This window comes from Elephas maximus, chromosome 1 (assembly GCF_024166365.1).
Source record: "Elephas maximus indicus isolate mEleMax1 chromosome 1, mEleMax1 primary haplotype, whole genome shotgun sequence".
Classification (NCBI taxonomy): domain Eukaryota; kingdom Metazoa; phylum Chordata; class Mammalia; order Proboscidea; family Elephantidae; genus Elephas; species Elephas maximus.
The window spans coordinates 165,415,476-165,443,138 of NC_064819.1; the positions used below are offsets into that span (position 1 = coordinate 165,415,476).

Consider the following 27,663-nt stretch of genomic DNA (forward strand, 5'->3'; position numbering starts at 1 on the left):
GCAAGTTTCAGAGTCTCCTCTGACATCCATCTTGGTCTTTTCTTTCTTTCCTGTCTTTTCATTGACCTCTTGCTTTCTTCATGGATGATGTCCTTGATGTCATTCCACAATTTGTCTGGTCTTCAATCACTAGTGTTCAATGTGTCAAATCTATTCTTCAGATGGTCTCTGAATTCAGGTGGGACATACTCAAGGTCATATTTTGGCTCTTGTGGACTTGTTCTGATTTTCTTCAGTTTCAGTTTGAACTTGCATATGAGCAATTGATGGTCTGTTCCACAGTCGGCCCCTGGCCTTGTTCTGACTGATGATGTTTAGCTTTCCATCGTCTTTTTCCACAGAGGTAGTCAATTTGATTTCTGTGTGTTCCATCTGGCGAGGTCCACGTGTATAGTCGCCGTTTATGTTGATGAAAGAAGGTATTTGCAATGAAGAATTCGTTGGTCTTGCAAAATTCTATCATTCGATCTCCAGCACTGTTTCTATCACCAAAGCCATATTTTCCAACTACTGATCCTTCTTCTTTGTTTCCAACTTTCGCATTTCCAATCACCAGTAATTATCAATGCATAATTGACCTCAGGGCCAGGAATGTCTCAAATTACATTGCAGAGACAGAATTTCATTCCAACAGTAGGTATATATATCATATGGACATTAAATTTTAACGAATTTTTAGGTTAGAAAAAAAGTATTTTCCAAGATGGAAATTGTTTGAACAGTGAGAATTTCCTTTATCACAGGTAAAAACCTACTTGTAGGTGTAGAAAATTTTCTGTTTGTCTCAGACCCATCCTGGACAGCATAAAGACAAAGAAGTGTCCCAGGTGGTTTAAACATATTATAACATGAATTAGAATGCAAATTCCTCCTGTGTAAATATACCAGAAAGGCAGTGGAAGTGAGGTCTTGGAGGAGAAGGGAGAGAAAAAAGGAATAGAAGAGTGAGAGGGGATGGAATGGAAAGAAGCAGAATAAATAATTGGGTCTACTCGTCTCAAAGTGGCATCCTAAACATTTTATTTCCACCAGTTACAGTATCTACATTTTCTAAGATCAGTATATTCTGTTTTCTTTTTATCATCATTGGGCTCTATAATTTTACATCACATTTTATTAACATTTATGACCATAAGAAATTCTTGAAACTGCTTCAATGTGCAAACAGATCAAAATATACATTTTGCTAGCAAGTCATACTGTGTCACTGTATAGATTTATCCTATATATTTTTGCTGCAGAGTTAGAAATTTGTTAGAACAAATCCTAAAACTGTCATGCCTCAATGTAGTTTCTTTAGAATAAAAGAAACCAGTAGTCATGTAAACAGTACATTATAAGATGTGAAATACTGAATAATTCCTAAATATTTTCTCAGAAATGCATCAAATGATTCCCCTACATGCTTATTCATTTTACATGCTCAAGAAACCCATGAAAATGGCCTTATAAAAGGCAACATCTGCTATCAGGCCATTGCAGCTAACTTTGTGTTGCTGGTGTCAATACTGTAGCTGCTGTCAATTTCCTGGGTGTCTTGAGGTTAGAAGTTGATTCCACAAGGCAAACATCAAGTAATTCGACTTTGTCTAGATGACTGAACAGTCAGACTTCATAACCATGTCTTTCAAATGGATTGTTCAGGGCAGGTTACTTTACTGCCAGCTCAGTCAAGGCATCGGAGACCTCTGTGTTGACCTGTGTGGAAATGCTTGCTGGTACGATATTGAGATAAATGTCATACTGCTGGTCCAGGCCAAGGTAGCAGTCACTCATGAGATACAGTGTGTAGATATACCTAAAATATAAAAACAAAAATGAAATGCCACCTTTCTAATCATAGTCATGTTTAATTTTTTTCCAAACTTTGGTGATGAGATTCTGCTTACCTTCCAGGTAATTCAGGGGCATAAAAAGAAATGGAAGTAACATGATGATTTCGAACGTATCCTGCTCTTTTCAAAGCAATAAGTTCTCTCTTATCCACTTCTCCTAATATCAAAAACCATCCTTCATCTTTTAATTTGGGAAATCGAGGGGTAACTGCAGAGCTTTCTTGCTTTCCCTGTAAACCAGATTAAAAAAAAAAAAGCATCAGTACTATCTAGACCACTTGGTTGTATACCTTATCTTACTTGAAGGCCATAAATCTATAGGGTTCAGCATCTCTATTTGGGATGTTTTTAATTTGCTTGCCTTCTGGTTTGATGTCTTTGATATGATATTATCTGCCTTTCTTCAAGACTCTTAAATCACATTATAGATGCTACTTTTATGGCTATAACCCCCAGAATACTTCGCTCAGTAAGATTAGAAAGTCCTGAATCTTGACATCTAAATTAGGAAATTTTTATGCTATTCTTATAAATGATATCCCATTTGTAGATGAATAAATTAAGATACAAGAATATTAACCAAATTTTCCAAAGCCTTATTCACAAGGAAGTCATGCTTAGGGGAAAAAAGCCAATCAAGACTAGACTGTGGACTTCAGATGTTATTGTTGTTAGTTGCCATCAAGTTGATTCTGACTCATGGTGACCCCATGTGTACAGAGTAGAACTGCTCTGTAGGGTTTTCAAGGCTGTGACCTTTTGAAAGCAGACTGCCAGCCCTGTCTCCTGAGGCACCTCTGGGTGGGTTCAAACAGCTAAACCTTTTGACTAGTAGTTGAGAGCTTAATTGTTTGCACCACCCAGGGATTCCTGACCTGAGAGAATAATGCATGCTACATCATATAAATACCTCCCCCCCCCAAGAATAAAAGATAGTAAAAAAAAAAAATCCCAGTATGCTATATTAAAAAATCCTTTCTCTGAGGAATAGAAAATGTAAGCCAAGCAATTGTAAAATATATTAATCACCACAATCCAAGATTATTCTAGTGATTCTTTAAGACAATAACTTTGTGGAATAAAATGTACTAATGATGACATGCTTTTAATTACCCTTCACTCAATATTCTAGAAGGAGAGTTTTCACTTAAGGTATGTTAAAAGAGAGGTCAGAGAACAATGTCTTCTTATAGCATTCAGAAACAAAATCTGGAGTTTTTTTTTAGTATAATTAAACCTAATTTTTAAGTAGTAATATTAAGGTTAAAAAAAAAATTCTTCCCCATGGTTTTGTCTTTATGATTTTCATTATTTTTTTTTGTTAAGTTGTAATACATTAAAAACCAAACTCACTGCTGTCCAGTGGATTCTGGCTCATAGTGGCCCTACAGGATGGAGGACAACTTCTCTACAGGGTTTCTAAGGAGTGGCTGGTAGATTTGAACTGCTGACCTTTTGGTTAGCAGCCGAGCTCTTAACCACTGTGCCACCAGGGCTCCTGTAATATATTAAGTTTAAGTCACCTAAAAATGTTTATATTAAAGGCTATAAGTAGAAATCAAATGAACTGGGGCCTGGAGAAACAGTTCTGAAAGGACATCATGGTAATAGAGTTGCTAACCATTTTGTGTGTGAAAACAGAGGGAACAATACAAATGAACTACAACCTCAGTATAAGGGTTTATTCTAGATATGGAAAAGCTCTCGAATTTGGTGGGCAAAAAAGAAGACAGATTTTCTTATTTCAATTGCCATAGTGCCAAAACACCAATCTGCCACATGCTGTGTACTCATGTTCTTAGAGGATCAAATAATAAATTTTAGTGTCAGAGGCAACAGAAAAGGCCACAGTAATCTAAAATACAAATACTGTACATTTTTGGCCTGCAGCAACATTGACAGAGCTCTTTCAGATGCATTATGACAGAAGCAGGCAGATGTGGCAACTGAGGCTCAGAAAAGCTTAGCGACTTATTCAAATTCATAAAACTGACAAAGTGCTAATGCTTCGATCTCATCTAAATCTAGCCCAGTGTAGCCTCTAGGGCAGTGCTTCTCAAACTTAAATGTCCTTAAAAATGATTTTGGGTGCTGGATAAAAGTACAGCTTTTGAGATCCCTCTCCCTGAGATTCTGATCTAGGCAGTCTGGAGTGGGGCCAAGGGATCTGTACTTTAAAAGGCACTCCAGGAAATTCTGCTGCACTGAGTCTGTAGATCAGACTTTGAGAACAGTACTTGAAGTGATATTTTATTATGTGAGTTGGAGATTTTGGGGTGGACAAATGGCACATGAGGAGAACTGACTAATGTCAAAAGACTGACTTTTGCTGCTTAAGGCCAGTTGAGAAAGCAGGATTCATGAATGACACGGACACATGAGTAATATAAAAGATATGTGTGGTGGCGCATGCTGGTATCTGGTGTGAAGTATGTGAGAATGGAAACCAAACACTCTACCTTGTGGAACCCAATGTGGACTTTCTGCAAACTGACTTGAAGCACATACTCTTGGTCAGCATGCAATCTGATCCATTTGTTGTCATCTCGTTTGTCTGAAACCAGAGTTGGGATAGATATTTCATTCTGTCCTTCATCTGAGTCATTCCACCAGCCTTTAATACTCAAGCTGACATCTATCACTGGCAAGCGAGATAAGAAATTCCATGCCTGAATAAAAAAAAAGAAAGGAAAAGTAATAGAGGGATGTTTAGTGTGAAATGCAATGACCAATTAAGAAAGTGTACCTTTTAAAAAAATGAACTTTTAAATTTTGAGATAATTCTATATTCATACAAAGTTGTAAGAAATAATACAGAGAGATCCTATGCACCATTCTTCCAATTTCCTCCAACGGTAGCATTTGAAAAACTACAGTACAATATCACAACTAGTATATAATGACATTGATAAAATTCACTGGTCTTGTTTGGATTTTCCCAGTTGTATTCATTTGTGAGTGTGTGTGTGTGTGTGTGTAGAGATAATGTGCTTCTAATTTTTTAGTTTAAAGTCCTTTGAAAAATAACTTAAAAAGATTTATTCTATCTAAATGTATGATCCCTTTATTGCAAATCCCTTCTAGATATTGAGTGGCTATTGACTATACTATACAGGTCCCTGGGTGGCATGAATGGTTTGCACTTGAGTACTAATATAAAGGTGGCAGTTCAAACCCACCCAATGGTACTTCAGAAGAAAGGCTTAGCAATCTGTTTTCCTAAAGATTACAGCCAAGAAAACCTTATAAAGCAGTTCTACCCGGTAACACATTGGGATGCCATGAGTCAGAGTTCACTTGACAGCAATGGGTTTAGTTTTTTTTTTTTTAATTGACTATGTATCCCTGGAGGCCTAGTAGCACAGTAGTTAACATCTTGGCTACAAGCCAAAAGGTCAGCAGTTCCAATTCACCAGCAGCTCCTTGAAAACCCTATGGGGTAATTCTACTCTGTCCCATAGGGTCGCTATGAGTTGGACTCCACTTGCTAGCAACGCACTTGGGCGTGTACCCCTGGGTGGTGCAAACAGTTAAGCACTCAACTAGCCAAAACACTGATAGTTCGAACCCACCCAGAGGTGCCTTGAGAGACCGGTCTGGCAACCTGTTTCTGAAAGGCCACAGCCTCAAAAACTCTAAGAATTAGTTCTATCTTGCGCACATGGGGCCACCATGAGTAGGAACTGTCACGATGGTAACTAACAACAACGACAACACACTATACTATCCTAAACTTATACCAAGTTTAAAAATATTTGTTGCTGAGCTGGTTTGTTTCAGAGCAGCATTTATTTTACCATTTATGTAACTTCTAAGCCAGAGAGCATTGCTTTGGTATATAAAGGCAATTAAAAAAAAATTGTGATGTAATTGTTGATGTCAATCAAATACCATTCATGACCACTTATTGTACAAAATGCTATTTTTTCAGTCCATACTCAAAACTTATTCCATCATTCTGAAAGAAAAAACATTTCTATATGTCTTTATGTCACCAGGAACCCTGTAAGTCTGTATGTCCATAACCCCGTATGTCTGTATGTCATAAGGAATCCTATATATGTTCCTTCTAGAAAAAAATGTATTTTTGGCATTATTGTGCTGAGAATACCAATTAAAATGACACATATTAAAGAAGTGAAAAACATTTTACCAACTCTATTCTTGCTCTTTAAGTTGAAAGATACGTGAGAAATCAGTATGCAAATACTAAGTGCTCATCATTGTTGAATGAATAAATGCTAAAGTCTGTGAAAAGTAACGAGTAACAAAGTAAACTCAATGTTCTACGATAAATAATTGTTATCCTTTTCTAAGATTTAGAATTGTATGGCAAATAGCTATCAGGTAAAAAAAATTTTCAATAAGTTGGCTATTTTATCAATTGTCTAAGTTAGTTTTAAAAAGTTTTAAAAATACTTTATTTTTGGTTTTTCTTTCTTTTTTTTTTTTTAAAAAATATATGTCATAGGTTTCCTTATAAGCTTTGACTTCTTGTTTGCTAAGACTTTAGTGCTGCTAAGTACACCTGACTGAAGGGGAGTAGCCCTGATAAACCAAACTACCCCTTAAGAATAAAAAAAAGTGACTCCAACGCAAATTTTCAATCCAACTCCAATCCTATAACTTGTCTTGAGAATCTGAAATTATGTCTGGAACTAGATCTTGAAATGTTCAAGCCACAGAGTGGCCTACTCTGTGCTTCAAGGTAACAATGATAGCCTATTTCCTGTTGAGAACCAACAGTCACCAGTGTAGAAGTCAAACCACTGAATGTTCTTCTAAAACCGGCCAGAGTGCAAAAGTGATCGAGAGGATACTTAAATATACAATTTCTGTAAAGCATTTGATTTTGTGAGACAGTACAGTAACATTCTCCACAAGATGCAGGAGTTCACATGTTTCTTTAACTCTACCATACTACTAAATTAGGAACCAACATAATATTTTCTGTTATTAGTGTCTCCTTGGGATTTTACTCTACAATGCCCCTGAAAGTCAGATCTGGCTTTTGTATATATGTAACCTTTTTGTAGCACTTATTATTATTTCTCAACCTATAATGTATACACATATATTTGTTGGGTGTATATATATATTTATGTACATAAAACATGAGCTATTTCTAAAGAAACTGCTAAGACATTTCAATGCCAGCCAAACATATTTATCTGAGGATTAATCTTCATCTATTGAATCAGGCGAGAGCACCGCCATGCATACAATTATTTAATTAGCAGCCAAATCCTCTGCCAGTCAGCCGCCGTTCCAGGCATACTGATGGGGTAGAAGATGCAAATCTCACAGTCGTACTGCTTTTTCTCATTACTACTGCAATTAGCACTTAAATTGATGCTTTAAACATACTAATTTCTGGAATAATTTAGGATTTGTATGTTACCTGGGATCGCCTCACTGCAGAGCCGACACCAGATTGCTCTGCAAATTGAAGCACTTTTGAGCCAAATAACCATCATCATATCAGACAGAGCCAATTTGCATTTGCTTTTAAAGATAACAGAATGGCAATTTATGCAAATAAATTAAGTAAGTTTACTTCTGAGTTCTCTCTGAACTAATTATAACAATGTTCTAATTTTTTATCATATCTAAAACTTGGCTTGAAATCAATGTATGTTATGTTAGAAATCTGTTGTTGCTAGTGGAAGCTTTGTTTTGATTTAAATATATTGTTTTTATTCACAATTTTGATGGTAATTTAGTTAGAAACGTAGGTATTTATTATGAATATTTAAGTAGCTTTTTGTGCCAACTTTGAGTTCAACAGAAACTGAACAATCAGACTTGAATGCCTGTTACACTTTTTTCGAGTCTCACTCAAAAATAAGTTCCACTAGAAAAAAAAGACATGATTTAGAAGTCTATTTTAATACCTGCATTTGCAAATAAGTATGTTAATTATGCTATAAATCCAGAGCATTTACTCTGACATGGTTAGGGTAAAATTGCTTAAGACCTAAAGTCTAGATATGCCAAATATTTCTGGCATTGTTCATTCATATTTTTGGCTTTCCCAAAGATGGCTTAGAGAAATGACCCATGTTGTTTTCACAACATAAATTTAGCTTCCTATATAAGTCATGGAAACTCTGGTAGCATAGTGGTTAAGAATTATGGCTGCTAACCAAAAGGTTGGCAGTTTGAATCTACCAGGCACTCCCTGGAAACTGTATGGGGCAGTTCTACTCTGTCCTATAGGGTCACTATGAGTCGGAATCGACTCGACGGCAACGAGTTTATTTTTTTTGGTTATGTAAGTCATGGAGCCCTGGTGGCACAGTGGTTAAAGAGATTGACTAATAAACAAAAGGTTGACAGTTCAAATCCTCCAGTTGCTCCTTGGAAACCCTATGGGAGAGTTCTACTCTGTTTTATAGGGTCACTACAAATCGGAATTGACTCAATGGCAATGGTTTTGTTTTTTTGGTATATGAGTCATACGGTAGACAAAGAATTCATTTGAAAGAATAGAATCTAAGAACAGGGAAGCAATTAATAAAGCAGGTGGCGGGGGGACAAAAGAAGTAATTAAGGGAACTGCAATGAGATACACCTAAGCATAAAAAAAAGGAAAAGTACTCTGAAGAGAGGGATTAAAAGTGCTCTGGTAATACAGCCTTGTGCTGGATAGGCTCATGAGGCCCTTCTCAGCTGGTTTAAAAAAAAAAAAAAAAAAAAAAGGCTTAATAGCATTATTCAAAAACAACTTCCAATAATGCTGATACTGCTACTAATTATTATTACTGTCATTATTTTTAATACCATTTATTGAGCTCTTATTCTATGTCATGAACCATATAAAGCAGTTTACATAATAATATCTTGGTTACTTTTCACAAGAACTCCACGAGGCAGGTATTATGTTTTCATGTTCATAATCATGGTTAGTAAATGGCAGACATGGAATTCAAACACTGGTAAGGCTGACTCTAAGACCCATGCTCTAAATTAGAAAACTCTTGGGATAATATCCAGACAGACCAGTGGAGTCTTGAAAACATGGAAGAGATGGTCTTACCTGCTTCACTTTTGCTGGCTGTAGCTCACTTTGAACAATGGAGCTGAATACACGGTCTTTCCCTTCACAGGCGTGGATCAGTTCGGGAAGGCACTCAATGGGGCCACGGTAACCAGCACGTGGGCCCTTAATAACTGGCTTCCATTTCCTAAGAAATAACATTAATATCAATATAAATACTTCTTTCACACTACAAATGAGATTTTCTGACAATGAGGGTTTATATAATTGGAACTATATATAGATTTTTTTTTTTTAAATTAAGGTTACTACATAACCTTTTAAAGGCCATTATTGTACATTTTTAAAATCTGCCAGCATTGTCTAAGACATTAACCCAAGGCAGTACTGCTATCACTACATAAAATGTGTAACTCATGTGTGAGCTCAGTATTTACTTAGGGTTCACTGACAGTGGATGTCTATAGGAAGGCACTAATGTGCACTAATCCTTCCACATGGATAAAGTACTCAGGCAAATGGGTCCAATATGATTACTTGAGTAAAGTTCTAATTATAGACTCTTGAGAACATAAAATTAAAAGTACATTTTGGGAATCTTTGAGACTTTTGGCACAAGTAGTGTCAGAAGTAGGTCATCTAAATCTTACTCTCTACTTCTTGCTTATGTAGCAAGAAAAAAATATAGCTGAAATTATAACTGACATACTACTATTAAAGGTGACAGCAAAGAACTGGATGAAGCCTCACAGGCCTCAAGCAGCTTCCATAACAGAACTGCGTGCCGTGTGGGATAGTATCCATATGAGTCTGCTTTACTGCTGAAACCCAACTCCCATAACTTTTAGTTCATTTTGGAAGGATTTTTGAAACTGAGCTGCAGAAACACATGAGGTATCTGTCTTTTCCCCCATGTCACCTGCTGCTCATGTGACTCACTCTCTGAATGTGCCTTTTAGTTTTCAGGGGCATACTATGGTGGGGACTTAAGCACCATGACAACAAATGTCCTGGTACCTAGTACACTTGAGGCAGGGCGAGGGGTTTTCCTGAGGAGACCTCATGTGTGCCTGCAGTTCTTGTTGGAGCCTGTACCTCTATGTCTCAGATGGTTGCCATTCCTCCTCCAGCTGACAAGAGGTAGAGGCCGCATGATGGCAAGCTGCAGCCCGACTGTTTTGCTTGTTTATATGACTGTAAATCAACATTTTGGCTGCAAAACATCTCTCAATTGGTGTGAAACACTAGTGTGAAAGAAACATTTTCATTTAAACACTGCTAACCTGGCTCGTATTATGTACTATTCTTTTCCTTGCCAAATTATTTGCAGCCATGTCTATGGGACCTAAGGGTTACATGATTTGATGCTAACATAAACTCTTCTTTTCAGCACAGGTTATCTTGTGAGATGCTGGTATATTTAACTACCCTGTTTTGGACATTTTGCATAGGCACAATTTATTTTGACGATGGATTTCAAATCCCCCCAATTTATTTTGCTTTAGACCACAAAGCACTTTAATAACATCTCCTTAAATGAAGGCTGATATTATAAAGGAAAGAACATGGTTAAAACAGAAACTCATCTGAAGTTACTAATGGAAAGGAATTTAGCGAGGAGGAGGTTAAAATGAATCGTGGTTCAGCTTGGAAGAGATGATGAAATTCCAGGAAAGAATATGATGTCACTAGGCCATGTCTCCCTCTGCGAAACAGGTATTTTCACTGTAAAGAATCAACATTCTAGGACACAACATGAAATTCAAGTGACTGCACAAATAAAAAAAAGATTTTTTGAAATGACAAACCAATTACATTCTACGTTAAAACGCTTACCTGAAAAGGTGAAGATGGTGCTGCTCTATGTTTGGTAGTGTAAGAAGAGAAGAGTCTTTTAACCACCGACCCTGGACGACCATCTGAACCAGATTGGTGATATTCAGGGCAGTCACCAGCCAGCCCTGGTTGGCAGCCACATCCAGCATTGCCTGAACAGCAAAAATACATATGTTACAAGAATACTATGGCATTTGCCCTCTCCATTAGGAATCTGATGCTAGCCTTAACAAAAAATGAATAAAACCAAGCGTATTTCTAAACAATTATCAGTCAAAACAGAAGCTAGAAAATAAACTACCGTTTGAGTGTCATTCACTGCACATTACTTCCTCGAAAGGGCTGGATACCAAGCTTTCTTCAGGGCAGCAAAGACGGCCAGATTATAATGGTATTCAGAAATAAAGGGAAAAACTCAGCATTCTCTGAGAGCAAATACTTAGGTAATTCAGAGCATTAGCAGCTGCATTTAAAGAGTAAGGCTCACATAGCCTTTTGCAAATTTAAAGTCAATAATAGTAAGAAGACAGATGATTTTCCTGCCAAAAATTTATTTTCCCCAAAGAGTAGGCTAAAGACAGAGCCCTGGTTTTCAATGCAAACAACATACCACACACTAGCAATAGGACAACTGCCAGTGATATGTGTGGAATTACGAGAAGCTATTCATATTAGTCTATACATTTAATCAAATGTTTTATGGACAAACAAAAGGCTGCATTTGCTTAAGGCAAAACTAAACAGTGAAATCTTGTTTAAACAAAGGACAAGTTTACACAGGCAAAGCTATTTCAATTAAATTAGACAGATTTTGTGAGAATGCTGATTTAAAGACACATAAGTTAATATCAAGATACTTAGGCAGCTACTTTACACAGTTTTAGGAGTGTACTCTCTTGTTTCAGGAAATGAAAAGATGATGCTAAGAGAGATTAGGTATACCCAGTAAAAGCTTAAAATGATACCTTAATAATAAAGATCTCACTGACACTAAAATATTTCTAAAGTCCAAAATCTCTTAGTATATTTTCAGAAATAATGTTTAAGGTATATTGTTTAGTAAAATCAATTTGCTATACTTCTTAATAGTATTGAGGCAGATGCGTTTACCTTCCAATTTCTGCATTTCCTATATTCTGTGTTCTTTAATTTACAAACAGTCAAATTGTTTTAAAAATTTTAAACACTGCCCAAACTAGTTTAAGGTATCTTTATATATACAACAGAGAGATGGATCATGATTAATATGATGGAATGGTCAAATTGGTCTTTAGCATCCATGGGTCTGCTACTCATACATCATAAAGCCTGACTGTTTGTATAATAGAAAATCACCACTGCGACATCGTGACTTACAGCAACCCTACAGGACAGAGTAGAACTGCCATATAGGGTATCCAAGGAGTGGCTGGTAGATTCCAACTGCCGACCTTTTGGTTAACAGCCAATCCCTTAGCCACCACGCCTCCAGGGCTCCATAATAGATATAGTTTATGTATGTGTCTGTGTATCTGTGTATATGGATATGTACAGATGTACACATGTGCATGTTTATACATTTAGGGAAAACCCACTTATATTCTTCCTGTTTCCCTGCAGAGCTGATCAGCACACTTTGCCTTTCTTTGGAGTATATGAGACAAGCATGTCATGATGAACATGACTCACAGATTTAAAAATAAAAAAATATTAGTGGACAAGTCAAAACTCTTAAGCCCTGCTAAGGGAAATGAAGGAAATGAGAAGTGAATCACTCACCTGATGCAGCAGCATGGTGATGTCAGAACTCGTAACGTGGACTAATTACAGAGGCTTTACTCGTGATTTTACATTACAAATTGATTGAAAATAAATCCCAGATCAAAAGCTCGCATAGGAGAAGAGCAGGATGGATGAACCATATGTTTCAACTTTGAAGTTTTCATGATGAAGTTGAAAGATTTCATACAATTTATGAGAGTTAGCCTAATTTTTTTCACATTTTTTATTGTTTTGTCCAGATGTGAAAATGTAAAAAATCATGCACGTAACTACTTGCATGAAGTAAATACAAAGCCATGTCATAAACTGAAAATGATTATTTATTTTGTTTTTTAATACTGAAAAAAGAGTCTGGGATGGTAAAAAGTTTTGGGACTGCCCAAATGTGGTGAACCAAATGTTGCCCCACGTCTCTCTGCTCAGTCACTCCCTCTTCAGTCCCATTCTCTCTGCCTCCACTGCTACTGCCTTACTGCAGGCCCGCACAGCCTCCCACCTGGAACACTGTAATTACCCTCTTTAGACTTATTCTCATCTCACTTTTCTTCAGTCTATACTTTATGTTTTTGCTAAAGTACATTTAAAAAAAGGTAAAATGGACCATGTCATTCTTCTGCTTAAATTTCTTCAATGGCTTTACACTTTTAGCTTTTAACTTTCAGAAGATAAAAGCTAAAACTTTTCTGCATGACAGTCAAAACGCTATGCTCTATCTGGCTCTTGCTTATCTTTCTGGTCATCTTCCCCTGTGTACTTTAAGTATACAAAAAGACCCCAAACCCATTGCCATCAAGTCGATTCCTACTCATAGTGACCCTACAGGACTGAGTAGAACTGCCCAATGGGGTTTCCAAGGAGTGGCTGGTGGATTCAAACTGCCCACCTTTTGGTTAGCAGCTGAGCTCTTAACCACTGCGCCACTGTAGTGACACTAAATTACTGGTATTTTCCCACGTTTACCCGTGCTCTCAAAGGTTTTCTTTTTATAAATACTGTTGCCTTTACCTTGTCCACTTGGAAAATTCCTATTCATCTTTCAAGTCTAGTGTTAATGCTACTTCCGTGAAGACTCCCTGATTCTTCTACATGGATGTAGGTACTTCTTTTCCCATGCTCCTGCTGCTCTTGCCACATGCCATCATTATCCTATTGTGATTCTTTGTTTATACATCTGTCCAATTAAACTCTAAGCTCCTCGACCACAAGAATATGAAATCATTCTTTACAACTCCAACCTTAGCATAGCGCACTGAAGAAGGAGTACTGGTAAAAATCTAATTACAATGATTATAACAACATTCTGCCTAAGTTAGTGCACATCTACCAAAGGCAGTATGGGCAGGACAGAAAACACAAGCTTTGATGTCAGGTAGATGTAAGTTTGAATCCTAATTTTGACTCACTTACTACATGTAAATTTGGGGAAATTACTTAACTGAGCCTTGGCTTCTCATTTATAGAAAGGTTGCTCATTTATACCCACCTTAGAAGAGAGCTATAAAGGTAAAATGAGACAGTATACTATGTAAAGTACCTAATTTTACTGGCCGGAAAACAGTAGGTACTCAACAAACAGATGCCTACTTTAAAGTTTTTCTATGATCAGATGAAAAGAACACCCCAAAACAACCTATCCTTTCAAACAGGAATTTTCTTTGGCCCTCTTGCTGTCTATTTCAGCACTGGGTATTATAGGGCTTCGAGGAGGAGGGCATGAAGGTTGAGAGCAGATGTATGGGATAGACAGACTCGTTCATCAGGAGGGGTGTGTCATTAAAAGAAAGCCAGGGGACAATACCAAAGACAGACCCTGCAGCTCTGCCCAAACTGGAGGACGTGGGCACGTTTCTTAGTTCAAGTTGGCAAGCCCACGTTACTGTTCAGAGGTCCATATCTGACAGGGACTAAGTCCCAGGGATATCCAATCCAGGTGAATGAGCTTGAGGATCCTGGTAGCTTGCACTGACACATTAGTGTAAGACTAACCACAGAATGGGCTCCCTGTGTGTGTTACAATCTTTTACAGCAGTCTTCCTGATAGATAAGAATCAATAGGCATATGTTCCTCCTCAGAGCGGGGATGAGTTTGGTAAGAGCTGGAAATCATGGATGAGTTCTCCAAGTCATCTCGGTGTCCTTTACAGAGTTCTGATACTCAACAACAAAAAATTGTTTTGGTAAACTGAGGACAAATAAGCCTGGACGTTCTATAGCAGCTTAGCATCAACATTAAGCAAATATTTAACCTTTCTAACCTTTTAACTGTTCCACTTGGCAAGGTGCCTACCAGCCAAAGCTATGATGATTCTGAGTGAAGGTGAAAATGGGTGGGGGCTGACTCTGTGCATGAGATTTTCTTCTACTAAGTTGGAATCAATTTCAATTGGTTGCTGATTCCTAATTCTGTGTCTCATCTCCAGCCATGGCAGAATGGAAATGTGATTTCCAGCACTGTATTCATTTATAAAAGTATACTATAACTAAAATTTTATTACAATTAACAGAAATGGTGGGGCTTTAATTTATTGAGGAGAGGTGGGATGGAGAGCAGGTGATGAGTTTGGTCTTAGACATTATTTTAACTGAGATGACAGTATATAACCAGATGAGAAGTTTCGGTAGAAGCAAGCTCCAGATAGAGCTTGGGTTGTGAACTTAGAAATCCTGGGCACAAAGCAGGTGGCAAAAACTGGAGGAGAATGTGATCCCAGGGTATGGAGAAAATGATTATTGAATGAATAAGATAAAATAGAATCTAGAGAAGAAAAGAGCCATGGAAGGAGATGGAGAGGTTGCTGTCTGACATCAGGTGAGTTAGGAATGCAGCTCTAGAGGCCAGGAGAGAGTTCCCCACAGGAGAGGGAAAAGAAGATAAGGACTGTGATAAATTACTTAGATTTATGATTAGGAGTTTTTGGCCTTCAGGAGAGTATATTTAGTAGAATAATGGGGCATAGCCTCAATTAATTCATCATTCAATAAATATTTATTTCCTGGGATATTACATATCAGTCCAGGAATGGTGGAGTGGGCAGGAAGAAACAGGGGCAGCAGGCACAGATGGTTCTTTTAGGAGGTTTAGCAATGAAGGGAAGTAGAAAATAGAGAGGTCTGAGGGGTTAGCCGAGTCAACAGATGAGATGTAGCTTGCTGGAAGATAGAAGAACAACCCAAAAAAGACAGAAGAGAAATAGAATGGCTATAAAGCTTGGACACAACTTTGGACAGGAAGATGAACATATCTATGTCAGATGTGAGTCAAGAAAGAGATGCGATGATGGTATAAGCATTCTGAAGTGGAAAAGAGGAAAACTGAATGGACAGTGCTGAATGTTGTTGATGTCAGTAGTGTGGAAGGTAAGGTCATCCACACACAGGGAAGACCTGGTAGGGGAATAGGGAATTTGGGATAGATAAGAGAATCAAAATACAACCTTGAGTATATCCCACCTCAATTCAGAGACCATCTCAAGAATAGATATGAACAGAGACCAGACGAGTTGTGGAATGACATCAAGGACATCATACATGAAGAAAGCAAAAGGTCATTAAAAAGACAAGAAAGAAAGAAGAGACCAAAATGGATTTCAGAATAGACTCTGAAACTTGCTCTTGAACACAGAGCAGCTAAAGTGAATGGAAGAAATGATGAAGTAAAAGGAGATTTCAAAGGGTGGCTCGAGAAGACAAAGTAAAGTATTATAATGAAATGTACAAAGACTTGGAGTTAGAAAACCAAAAGAAAAAAGCATGGCCAGCATTTTTCAAACTGAAAGAACTGAAGAAAAAAATCCAAGCCTCCAGTTGCAATTCTGAAGGGTTTCTAGGGGCAAAATATTGAATGACCCAGGAAGCATCAAAAGGAGGTGGAAGAAATACACAGAGTAACTGTATCAAAAAGAATTGGTCATCATTCAACAATTTCAGGAGGTAGCATATGACCAAGAACTGATGGTACTGAAGGAAGTGGTCCAAGCTGCACTGAGATGGCACTGGCAGAAAAACAAGCCTCCAGGAATTAACGGAATACCAACTGAGATGTTTCAACAAACGGATGCAGTGCTGGAGGTGTTCACTTGTCTATGCAAAGAAATTTGTAAGACAGCTACCTGGCCAACTGACTGGAAGAGATCCATATGTGTGCCCATTCCAAAGAAAGATGATCCAACAGGACTCAGAAATTATTGAATAATATCATACAGAAGTAAAATTTTGCTGAAGATAATTCAAAAACAGTTGCGGCAGCACATCAACAGGGAACTGCCAGCAATTCAAGCTAAATTCAGAAGAGGATGTGGAATGAAGGATATCGTTGTTGATGTCAGATGGATCGTGACTGAAAGCAGAGGATACCAGAAAGATGTTTACTTGTGATTTATTGACACATTCAACTGCGTGGGTCACAACAAATTATGGATAACATTGTGAAGAATGGGAATTCCAGAACACTTAATTGTGCTCATGTGGTACCTGAATATAGGCTAAGAGGCAGTCATTTGAACAGAACAAGGGGATACCGCCTGGTTTAAAATCAGGAAAAGTGTGCATCAGGGCTGTATTCTTTCACCAAACTTATTCAATCTGTATGCTGAGCAAATAATCTGAGAAGCTGGACTATATGAAGAAGAACGTGACATCAGGATTGGAGGAACACTCGTTAACAACCTGCAATACGCATATTACACAAGCTTGCTTGCTGAAAGTGAAGAAGACTTCAAGCACTTACTCATGAAGACCAAAGGTTACAGCCTTCAGTATGGATTATACCTCAACGTAAAGAAAACAAAAATCCTCCCAACTGGACCAATAAGCAACATCATGATAAACAGAGAAAACACTGAAGCTGTCAAGGATTTCATTTTACTTGGATCCATAATCAATGTCCATGGAACCCCCAAAAAACCAAACCTGTTGCCATCGAGTCGATTCCAACTCATAGGAAGCAGCAGTCAAATCAAACGATATATTGCATTGGACAAATCTGCTGCAAAAGACCTCTTTAAAGTGTTGAAAACCAAAGATGTCACTTTGAGGACTAAGGTGTACCTGACCCAAGCCATGTATTTTCCATTGCCTCATATGCATGGGAAAGCCGGACCATGAATAAGGAAGACCGAAGAAGAATTGATGCCTTTGAATTACGGTGTTGGCGAAGAATACTGAATGTACCAGGGACTGCTGGAAGAATGGACAAGTCTGTTTTGGAAGAAACACAAGCTAGAGTGCTCCTCGGGAGCAAGGATGGCGGGACTTTGTCTCACATACTTTGGACATGTTATTAGGAGGGTCTAGTCCCTGGAGAAGGACATCATGCTTGGTAAGATAGAGGGAGGAAAGAAGAAAACCCTCACTGACACAGTAGCTGCAACAATGGGCTCAGGCATAGCAATGACTGTGAGAATGGCACAGGACCAGGCATTGTTTCCTTCTGTTGTATACAGGGTTGCTATGAGTTAGAGCCAATTCAACTCAACTACACCTAACATAACCATCCATTGTGAAGAATTTCTATGAGAGCCAACAAAGGCTGAAGTAAAAACAGCCAGCTCTGAGAGTGCAGCTAAGCTCAGACAAGCAGGGATTTGTAGATGGCCCAATTGTTGTAGCTGACCTCCTTTAGTTTAAATGAGCAGCCTTAGTGTGGATGCAGGAACAGGAGGGTGGGGATTATCTGTAGATGAGACCTAGAAAGGACAAAAAGGTGAGGGTATCTAAGGAACGGTCAAGGGCATTATTGAAATAATTGTGATTATAGTAGATGTTTGTTAAAAAAAAAAAAAGATGTTTGTTAAGTGGGTACTATTTATCAAATACTCTGCTAACCATTTTATACAAGTTATTGAATTTAAATCCATTTTACTCGTGGCTCTGGAGGTAAAGAAGCATGCCTCAGGCCAAATAGCTCTGGTAAATGGTTATAGATAGAATTCTGATTTTGAGGAGACTGACTCCAAAGGGCCTGCTTTTAACCAGTATAAGTATACTGTCTTTAAAATTCAGGATGAGGAGGAAAGTAAATGGGATTTGAATGGGGTCCTGAATTAGATTGGGAGATTCTATAAGGAACGTGATTACTAGGTAGAATGGGACTACCCAAAGATTTCCTTACAAGACAGAAAGACAGAATGTTTAAAGCAAACCCTAAGTTTGGATGAAGTGTAAACAAAAATATAATTCACGAACACTTGATACTGGTTTGAAGGTGGTGTGATATACTAGAAAGACACTTGGCCTGACGGTTTAGAGACTTGTGCCTATAAATTAATTGTAAGACCTTGGACAAATCACTTAACCACTGGTACTTGTTTTCCTCATCTGAAAAATTCAGAAATTAGATAAAGGGCTTTCTAAGGCTTGTGTCTATCTTCCGAAAGCTTTAACCAGTTGCTAACACACTAATACCATATTATCTTATTATCAGAAAGTTCACTTTCTATCTTTCCAGGTGGACTGTAATATTCTTGAGGTTAGGGGCTGGAAAGCATAAATCAAAATAGAGGGCAGCATATACTAAGCATGGAATAAATTAAATTTCTGCTGCTGGGGTAAAAAGAAGCGCTGCAGCTGGTCACCAAAGATCTCACACGCACAGTCACTAAAGAAAGAGAAGCTTGGAGGTGCAGAGAGGGTAACTGAGAGTGCTCATATTGTTGTTGTTAGGCACGCTCGAGTCAGTTCAGACTCATATCCACCCCATGTACAACAGAACAAAACACTGCTCAGTCCTGTGTAACCCTCACAATTGATGCTATGTTCGAGCCCACTGTTTCAGACACTGTGTCAGTTCATCTCGATGAAGTTCTTCTTTTTTGCTGAACCTCTATTTTACCAAGCATGATCTTCTTTTCCAGGGACCAGTCCCTCCCCCATTACATGTCCAAAGTATGTAAGACAAAGTTCGCCATCCTTGCTTCTAAGGAGCGTTTGGGCTGTACTTATTCCAAGACAGACCTGTTCGTTCTCCTGAACTTCCATGGTATTCACCAACACCATAATTCTTCACCAATACCATAATTCAAATGTTCAATATTCTTCACCAACACCATAATTCAAAGGTATCAATTCTTCTTTGGTCTTCCTTATTCATGGTCCAGCTTTTGCATGCATATGAGGCAACTGAAAATACCATAGCTTGGGTCAGGTGCACCTTAGTTCTAAAAGTGACATCTTTGCTTTTGAACACTTTAAAGAGGTCTTTTGTAGCAGATTTGCCCAATTCAATACGTCATGTGATTTTCTTGACTGCTGTTTCCATGGGCATTGATTGTGGATCCAAGTAAAATGAAATCCTTGACAACTTCAATATTTTCTCCATTTATCATGACATTATTTACTGGCCCATTTGCAAAGATTTTTGTTTTCTTTATGTTGAGATGTAATCCAAACTGAAGGCTGTGGTCTTTGATTTTCATTTTAAGTCCTTCAAGTCCTCTTCACTTTCAGGAAGCAAGACTGTGTCGTCTGCATATTGCAGGTTGTTAATGAGTGTTGCTTCAATCCTGATGCCATGTTCTTCTCCATATAGTTCAGCTTCTTGGATTATTTGCTTAACGTACAGACTGAGTAAATATGGTGAAAGTATACAGCCCTGATGCACACCTTTCCTGATTTTAAAACATGCAGTATCCACTTGTCTGTTGGAATAACTGCCTCTTGATCTATGTACAGGTTCTGCATGAGCGCAATTAAGTGTTACAGAATTCCCATTCTTCATAGTGTTATCTATAATTTGCTATGATCCACAGAGCCAAATGCCTTTGCATAGTCAATAAAACACAGGTAAACACCCTTCTGGTATTCTTTGCTTTCAGCCAATACCCATCTGACATCAGCAATGATATCCCTCGTTCCATGTCCTCTTCTGAATCTGTCTTGAATTTCTGACAGTTCCTGGTAAATGTACTGCACTGCAACTGTTTTTAAATTATCTTGAGCGAGATTCTACTTGCATTGATGTTAATGCTATTGTTCGATAATTTCTGCATTCCACTGGATCACCTTTATTTGGAACGGGCATGGATATGGACCTCTTCCAGTCAACTGTCCAGGTAACTATCTTCCAAATTTCTTGGCATAGATGAGTGGGCACTTCCAGAGTCGCATCCATTTGCTGAAAATCTCAATTGGTATTATGTCAATCCCTGAAGCCTTATTTTTAGCCAGTTCCTTCAGTGCAGCTTGGACTAATTCCTTCAGTACCATCGGTTTTTCGTCACATACTACCTCCTCAATTGGTTGAACATCGACCAATTCTTTTTGGTATGATGACTCTGTGTAATTCTTCCACTTTCTTTTGATGCTTCCTGCATTGTTCAATATTTTATCCATAGAATCCTTCAATATTGCAACTCGAGCCTGAATTTTTCCTTCAGCTCTTTCAGCTTGAGAAATGCCTAGTGTGTTCTTCTCTTTTGGTTTTCTAATTCCAGGTCTTTGCAAGTTTCATTATAATATTTTACTTTGTCATATTGAATCGCCATTTGAAATCTTCTGTTCAGCCCTTTTACTCATGTCTCCTTTTGCTTTAGCTACTGTATGTTCAAGAGGAAGTTTCACAGTCTCTTCTGACATTCATTTTAGCCTTTTTTCCTTTTGTCTCTTTTTCATGACCTTTTGCTTTCTTTATCTTTGATGTCGTTCCACAAATGGTCTTGTCTTTGATCATTAGCGTTCAGTGCATCATATCTATTCTTGAGATGGTCTCTAAATTAAGGTGGGGTATACTCAAGGTCGTTCGTTGGCTCTCATGGGCTTTTTTCAGTTTTCTTCAGCTTGAACTTGAACTTGCATATGAGCAACTGATAGTCTGTTTCACAGTCAGCTCCCAGCCTTGTTCTGACTGATGGTATCAAGCTTCTCCATTGCCTCTTTCCACAGATGTAGTTAATTTGATTCCCGTATATTCCACATGGTAATGTCCATGTGTATATCTGCAATTTACGTGATTGAAAAAGGTACTTCCAATGAACAGGTCATTGGTCTTGCAAAATTCTTTTAAGTGATCTCCTGTATCATTTCTATCGCCAAGGCCATATTTTCCAACTACTGATCCTTCTCGTTTCTAACTTTTACATTCTAATCACAAGTAATTATCAATGCATCTTGATTGTATGTTTGGTCAATTTCAGACTGCATAAGTTTGTAAAATGTTCAATTTCTTCATCTTTGGCATGAGTGGCTGGTGCGTAAATTTGAATAACGGTCGTATTAATTGGTCTTCCTTGTAGGCATATAGATATCATCCTATCACTGATAGCTTTATATTTCAGGATAGATCTTGAAATGTTCTTTTTGATGATGAACATGAGGTGATCCCTCTTCAATTTGTCATTTCTGGCATAGTAGACTACATGATTGTCCATTTCGAAATGGCCAATACCAGACCATTTCAGCTCACTAATGCCTTGGATATTGATCTCAAGAATTCCATTTCATTTTTGACTTCTAATTTTCTTTCATTCATACTTCATACATTCCATGTTCTGATTATTAATGTATGTTTACAGTTGTTTCTTCTTATTTGGAGTCATGCCACATTAGCAAATGAAGCTCCTGAAAGCTTTACTACATCCATGTCATTAAGGTCGACTCTACTTTGAGGAGGCAGCTCTTCCCCAGTTATATTTTGAGTGCTTTCCAACCTGAAGAGCTCATTTTCTGGCACTGTATCAGTGTTCCACTGCTGTCCATAAGGTTTTCACTGGCCAGTTTTTTCAGAAGTAGACCATCATGTCTTTCTTTCTAGTCTGTCTTAGTCTGGAAGCTCCACTAAAACCTTTCCACCATGGGCTACCCTCCTGGTATTTGACATACTGGTGGCATAACTTCCATAGTACCATGTAAGCCAGCACAGTATGACGAACTGACAGACCCTTACATTAGAGTGTCTCAATCATTTTTGTAAATAGGAGATGATGTCTCTTGCTGGGAGAAGAGAGAAAAAAGGGTTTAGGATAAGTACTAGGGTAAATTAATGATGTGACTAAAACTGGAGCAGTAGTCAGTTTCAACAGCATGACTTTGTAGTAGAAATGGTTAACAATGTTTTACGATTATTTCCAACAATAATTAGCAATGGGTGTGAAAGCTGAAAATTCAGATGCTGATGATTATTCAGGGAGGTGAGAGATTTTAGAGTACTAGTGACATCACTGTTGAAATGACCAACTCAGGGGCCAATCCTGCTTATGGCAGCAAGTGAAGTCATAAGGGGACTGAGGACTAAACTGAGGGACCAGGAAGAGGATAAGAGATTCAAGGTCATAATGAGTAACAGAAATGTTCAGTTAAGCTGACTGATAAAGATGCTGTGGTCAGAGAGGAGACTTAGAGGATGATATCAGGGAAGTGGTGGCTCAAGTGGGATGGATATAATAGTCATTTGAGTAGAGGTGTTTAGGATGCACATGATTAGGTTATAAAGGACACCTGTTGAAGCCACTATGGTGGAGCTGAAGACTATGAATCTGGTGTTTGAGGAAAGTAGGAAAAGAGATCTAGAGTTTAGAGGATAGCAGATAAAGAAATCTATGGATATCCAAAGTAAAACATTTGTTGAAATACAGTTGCAGAATTTTCATAGCTTGTGAGAATGATAAAATAAAGGGGGGATTTTTCATGCAAGAAGGAAAATGAGTACTCTAGGACAGCCAGATTTCACTTAGGGTCAAGCACTGGTGAGGGTGTTCCTGAAAAGATAGAAAACAGGGGAGATTTCTTTCACGTCAATGCAATTTCTGAAAAACGAAAATACTTAATTTTAATCTAGCATGTAGTGAGATATTAGATTTTAGTATTGGATATACCAACCAACCAACCAACTAACCAACCCACTGCTGTCGAGTCGATTCCGACTCACAGAAACACTATAGGACAGAGTAGAACTGCCCTATACAGTTTCCAAAGCTGTAAATCTTTACCGCAGCAGACTGCCACATCTTTCTCCCACAGAACAGCTGGTGGGCTCAAACTCCTGACCTTTAGGTTAGCAGCTAAGTGCTTTAACTGCTGCACCACCAGGTCTCCTTGTAATATTAGAGATACAGGCATTAAATATCTTTTGAAGCACAACTAAATTCAGGATTTCAATGATCCAATGGTAAAACAGAACACTGAGCACCGTGACCTAGTCAAGCAAACTTCGTTGCAAGGAAATAGAAACATTAATGTAGGCCATGTTTAAAAGAAAAATCACATCATTCAGTATACATAAAGAGGCATATTAACAGGGAGATAACAAGCTCTAGCTCTAAGGTTCAGTATTAAAATTTTTTCTCTAAAATCTAAACTTCAGTTTAAGAAGTCTGTGAATTTAGTTCTTATAGCGTCTTCACGATTCTGCGGCTGTCGGGTGTATACATGCAGTTGGACAGGTGATGTTCAGCACTGGTCTTTCTACCCACCTCTTGACATCCTGTAGACTTGCACCCTTTCTTTTAACTCCCTTTATACTTTTTCCTCCTCTGTGAAAATTTTCTTCCTTTTCCAATTGTTTCCAAATAGTCATCCTGATGTGTCAGTGATAGCGTAGGGACTAGAATAACTACATGCAAATAGGATGACAAAGGTTGAAATGACTAGACAATGCTGCTACTACTGTTCAAATTCAATGACATAAAGGCAATAAATTGTCAGAGATTAAGAGAAAGAGATTTACTTAGTCCAGAATGAGTAAAAAGATTTTTGTTAATTTATACAAATCAAGTTGTTATTTATGGAATGTCATGAGAATGCAAAACGCTATGGAAAAGTCATCAAAAACAAGGAAAGTCTGAGAAACCGTCACGGCTAAAAGTCTAAGGAAACATGATAGCTAAATGTAATATGGTATCCTGAGTGGGATCCTTGAATGGAAAAAAGTTCCTTAGGTAAAAATTAACAGATTCTGAATAAGTACAGACTAATAACAATGTACCAATATAGGTTCATTAATTGTGACAAATGTACCATATGTAAGATGTTAATAATAGAGAAAACTGGGTAGATGGCAACTCTCTGTACTACTTTTGGAACTTTTCTATAAATCAAACTACTCTAAAATTAAAACTTTATTAAAAAACAAAAACAAAAAAACCTATGGAAATTCATCCTAGGCAGCTTGTTAAAACATTAGCTATTAGCCAACTGTTAGAAAATACACAGTTTAGTTCAAGAGCTCCCAGAAGTTTTACAATGACTGGAAAACCTGAAAAAAGCTTTCTTGACAGAAAGGCACACTCCTTTAAAGGTTCAGGTCAGTTTGTAAGCAATGACACGATATTTTGTTGATAATTAAAATGCTCTAAGTACATTTATAAAAATCTTTTCCAATAGCAACAGTTGTTCGAAGGAACTTTCTCCTGAACTTTTACCCCTAGAAGGTTAGCATTCAGGAAGCTCAGCTGCTGTCTAACAAACTTAATTAATCAAAAAGTCATTTCCGAGCTGTAACTATGAGTAAAAGCAGTTCAAGTGTGCTAGCAAGCCTACAAGTTAATCAAAATGCTAATGCAGTACAAATTAAAGTTGTGATTAACATTTCACAGTAGCTGCTTAAGTGAATTGATCACACAAATGGGTTAAGCATTACTCATTTCCGACAGTCCCAATCGGGAAAAGAGTTGTTATGTGGGTATGAGGAGAGGAGCTGGGAGTAAAAGGATCTTTCATAATAGCATCATACCATCAATAAACCATCACCAAATTGTCATACAAAAGCTTACAGGTAAAGTCACCCAGGGGGAACTAGCCTTCCAAATTATATTATAGTCCTTGAAGGCAGATTGCCTGTAAATCCACAAGAGTAAGTAAAGGTGTTTAAGACCTCAAAATCCACACATTTGTGTTAGTTTTGGAAATGCTAAATACATCAGTTCTGTATTGTTTCAGTAGCGGGAATGGCACTTTACTTTCAGTGGTGTTTTGAGTGTTCTACAGTGGAGATGAAACGTAGCCTTGATACAGGATAAAATAACTACCAACTGGGAGAATGATTCTGCACCATAGTGTGGATCTTTGCATTTGAAAAAATAAATACTCAGAATTAAGTTCAATTAGAAATATTTGCTTTTTAATAGTCATTCGTTAATAAAACTTCATCAGGCTTCTATAGCAAGATATGAACTTCTGCTAGTTTGGCCGGCAAAGCAGCCCAAATTAGACGTCATCCTGGTCTATGTGAATTTGATGAGGTCACACTGATGTTTATGAAAAATAGATTACATGATGGTAGAAAATTCAGACTTGGCAGAAAATCTTAAAAAACTTGTGAGAATCCACACATAACAACAACAACAGAAAACCAAGCCAAACCCATTGCTATTGAGACGATTCCAACTCATAATGACCCAAAAGGACAGAGTAGAGTAGAACGGCAGCTGGTGGATTTGAACGGACAACTTTTTGGTTAGCAGCCAAGCTCTTAACCATTGCACCACCAGGGCTCCACACATAACAAATCCTCCTTTTTAAAGACTTTTCCTGTGAAAGAACTAGAAAAGAGAAGTGAAGTATTTATTCATTTTCTCTAGTCGTGATATACTGAGATCTACTGTGTGTGCCAAGCCTTGTGCTCAAGTCACCATATACAAACGAAAACCCAAACCTGTTGCTTTTGAGTCAATTCTGACTCACGTTACCCTATAGGACAGAGTAGAATTGCCCCCCTGGGTTTCCAAGCCTGTAATCTTTAGGGAGCAGAGTGTCACATCTTTCTTCCCCACTGGTGCGTTTGAACTGCCCACCTTTTGGTTAGCAGCCAAGTGTTTTAACAACTGTGCCACCAGGGCTCATTACGATGTTATAGATAGCTTTTGACAAATAGCCAACATACCTTGGGTGATACAGAATCTTCCAAATGTATGTTCATAGTAAAAATATTCCTAAAACATACTCATAAAACATATATTTAATGATCTAATTTTCATTTTATGACAATTTAAACACTTGGGTAGTAGGAATTAACTGTTTAAATTTCAGATTGCTAAATATATGTATAATCCAATTTTGGAAGTGTAAAAATTTATTCACTGATAATGTGCCCATCTTTTTCTCAAAATGATGTGAAGAAACTTTTTGAAACCTTACTGTGTACTTTGAAGATAATCTTTTCATTTGGTTTAATTATAATAAGAACTTGAAAGGATTCTACTAAGAATATACAGAAAAATTTTAGCTACCATTTGCCACATCAAAACATTTACTACAACTAATTGATTAAGGATTTGACCAAGTACTTCTTTTGCTAAGCTCTGTGACACCTGAACTATTTTCACTGCTATGAGTATGCACGTTAACATAAAAGAAAACCAAATCTGATGCTGTCAAGTCGATTCCTACTGATAGCAACCCTCTAGGACAGAGCAGAACTGCCTTATAGGTTTGAACTACCAACCTTTTGGTTAGCAGCTGACCTCTTAACGACTGTGCCTCCATGGATCCATGTATGTTACAGGAAAATATAATACTGGTTGGTGTTATTTGAATATAATATACTTCTAGTTTTTCAGAAGTAGTTGCAGAAGACAGACAGGTCAATTTCTAAAACTCAGTCATTTAATTGACACTGACATTCTTCAATACAATGACTGCCCACTAAGCCTGTGGTTAGTGCATCCATAGGTAAATACTCCTCAAAGGCTACGTTAGTTAGCCTGGCTCCATGGCTCCTGGCATCAAATATTCTATGCTTTTTATCTGCTACAAATGTGAACGGTTGGTTATTAGAAATACAGACCCAACTATAGTCATATTAGGAGTTCTTGGGTGGCACAAACGGTTATGCATTAGGCTATCAACTGAAAGGCTGGCATCTGAACTCACACAAAGGGATTTCAGCAGACAGCCTTGGTGATCTGCTTCCAAAAGGGCACAGGATTGAAAACCTTATGGAACATAGTTATACTCTGTATACACAGGGTTGCCACAATTTCAAATCAACTTGAGGGCAACTAACAACAACTAGTCACAGTGTATCTCAAGAAAAAGAATAAGGTCAATGAAAAATACCCATGTCAGTATATCTTCTTTTGCTTCCCTTATCCTATTCTTTCCTATTCTTACCTAATATGTACGTGTGCACATACACACACACGTATCAATTAACATACTTTTAAAAAATAGATAGAAGGCAAAATGTGTTTTCAGAATAGCTGCATGTTGTAGGAAAATATAATACTGGTTGGTGTTATCTGAATATAGTACACTTTTAGTTTATTAGCAGTTGTTGCAAAAGACAAAGAGTCAAGTTATTGT

At 37.7% G+C, this 27,663-nt stretch overlaps 1 protein-coding gene across 4 annotated transcripts in view; it reads right to left on the reverse strand.

Annotated features, from left to right (window-relative positions):
- Positions 1-1,000: 1,000 nt before the first annotated feature.
- ASCC3 (activating signal cointegrator 1 complex subunit 3) overlaps positions 1,001-27,663 on the reverse strand; it is a 413,165-nt gene continuing 386,502 nt past the window's right edge. For 2 of the 4 annotated variants that reach the window (XM_049897961.1, XM_049897954.1), the window contains 5 exons: positions 10,672-10,823; positions 8,875-9,022; positions 4,295-4,504; positions 1,890-2,065; positions 1,002-1,798 (listed from right to left, as the gene is read on the reverse strand). In XM_049897961.1, coding sequence (XP_049753918.1) covers positions 1,651-1,798; positions 1,890-2,065; positions 4,295-4,504; positions 8,875-9,022; positions 10,672-10,823 — 834 coding nt within the window. In that variant the 3' untranslated portion in view covers positions 1,002-1,650. Of the gene's footprint in view, positions 1,799-1,889; positions 2,066-4,294; positions 4,505-8,874; positions 9,023-10,671; positions 10,824-27,663 lie in introns of all 4 variants that reach the window. The other 2 variants (XM_049897967.1, XM_049897945.1) reach the window with 2 other exon arrangements.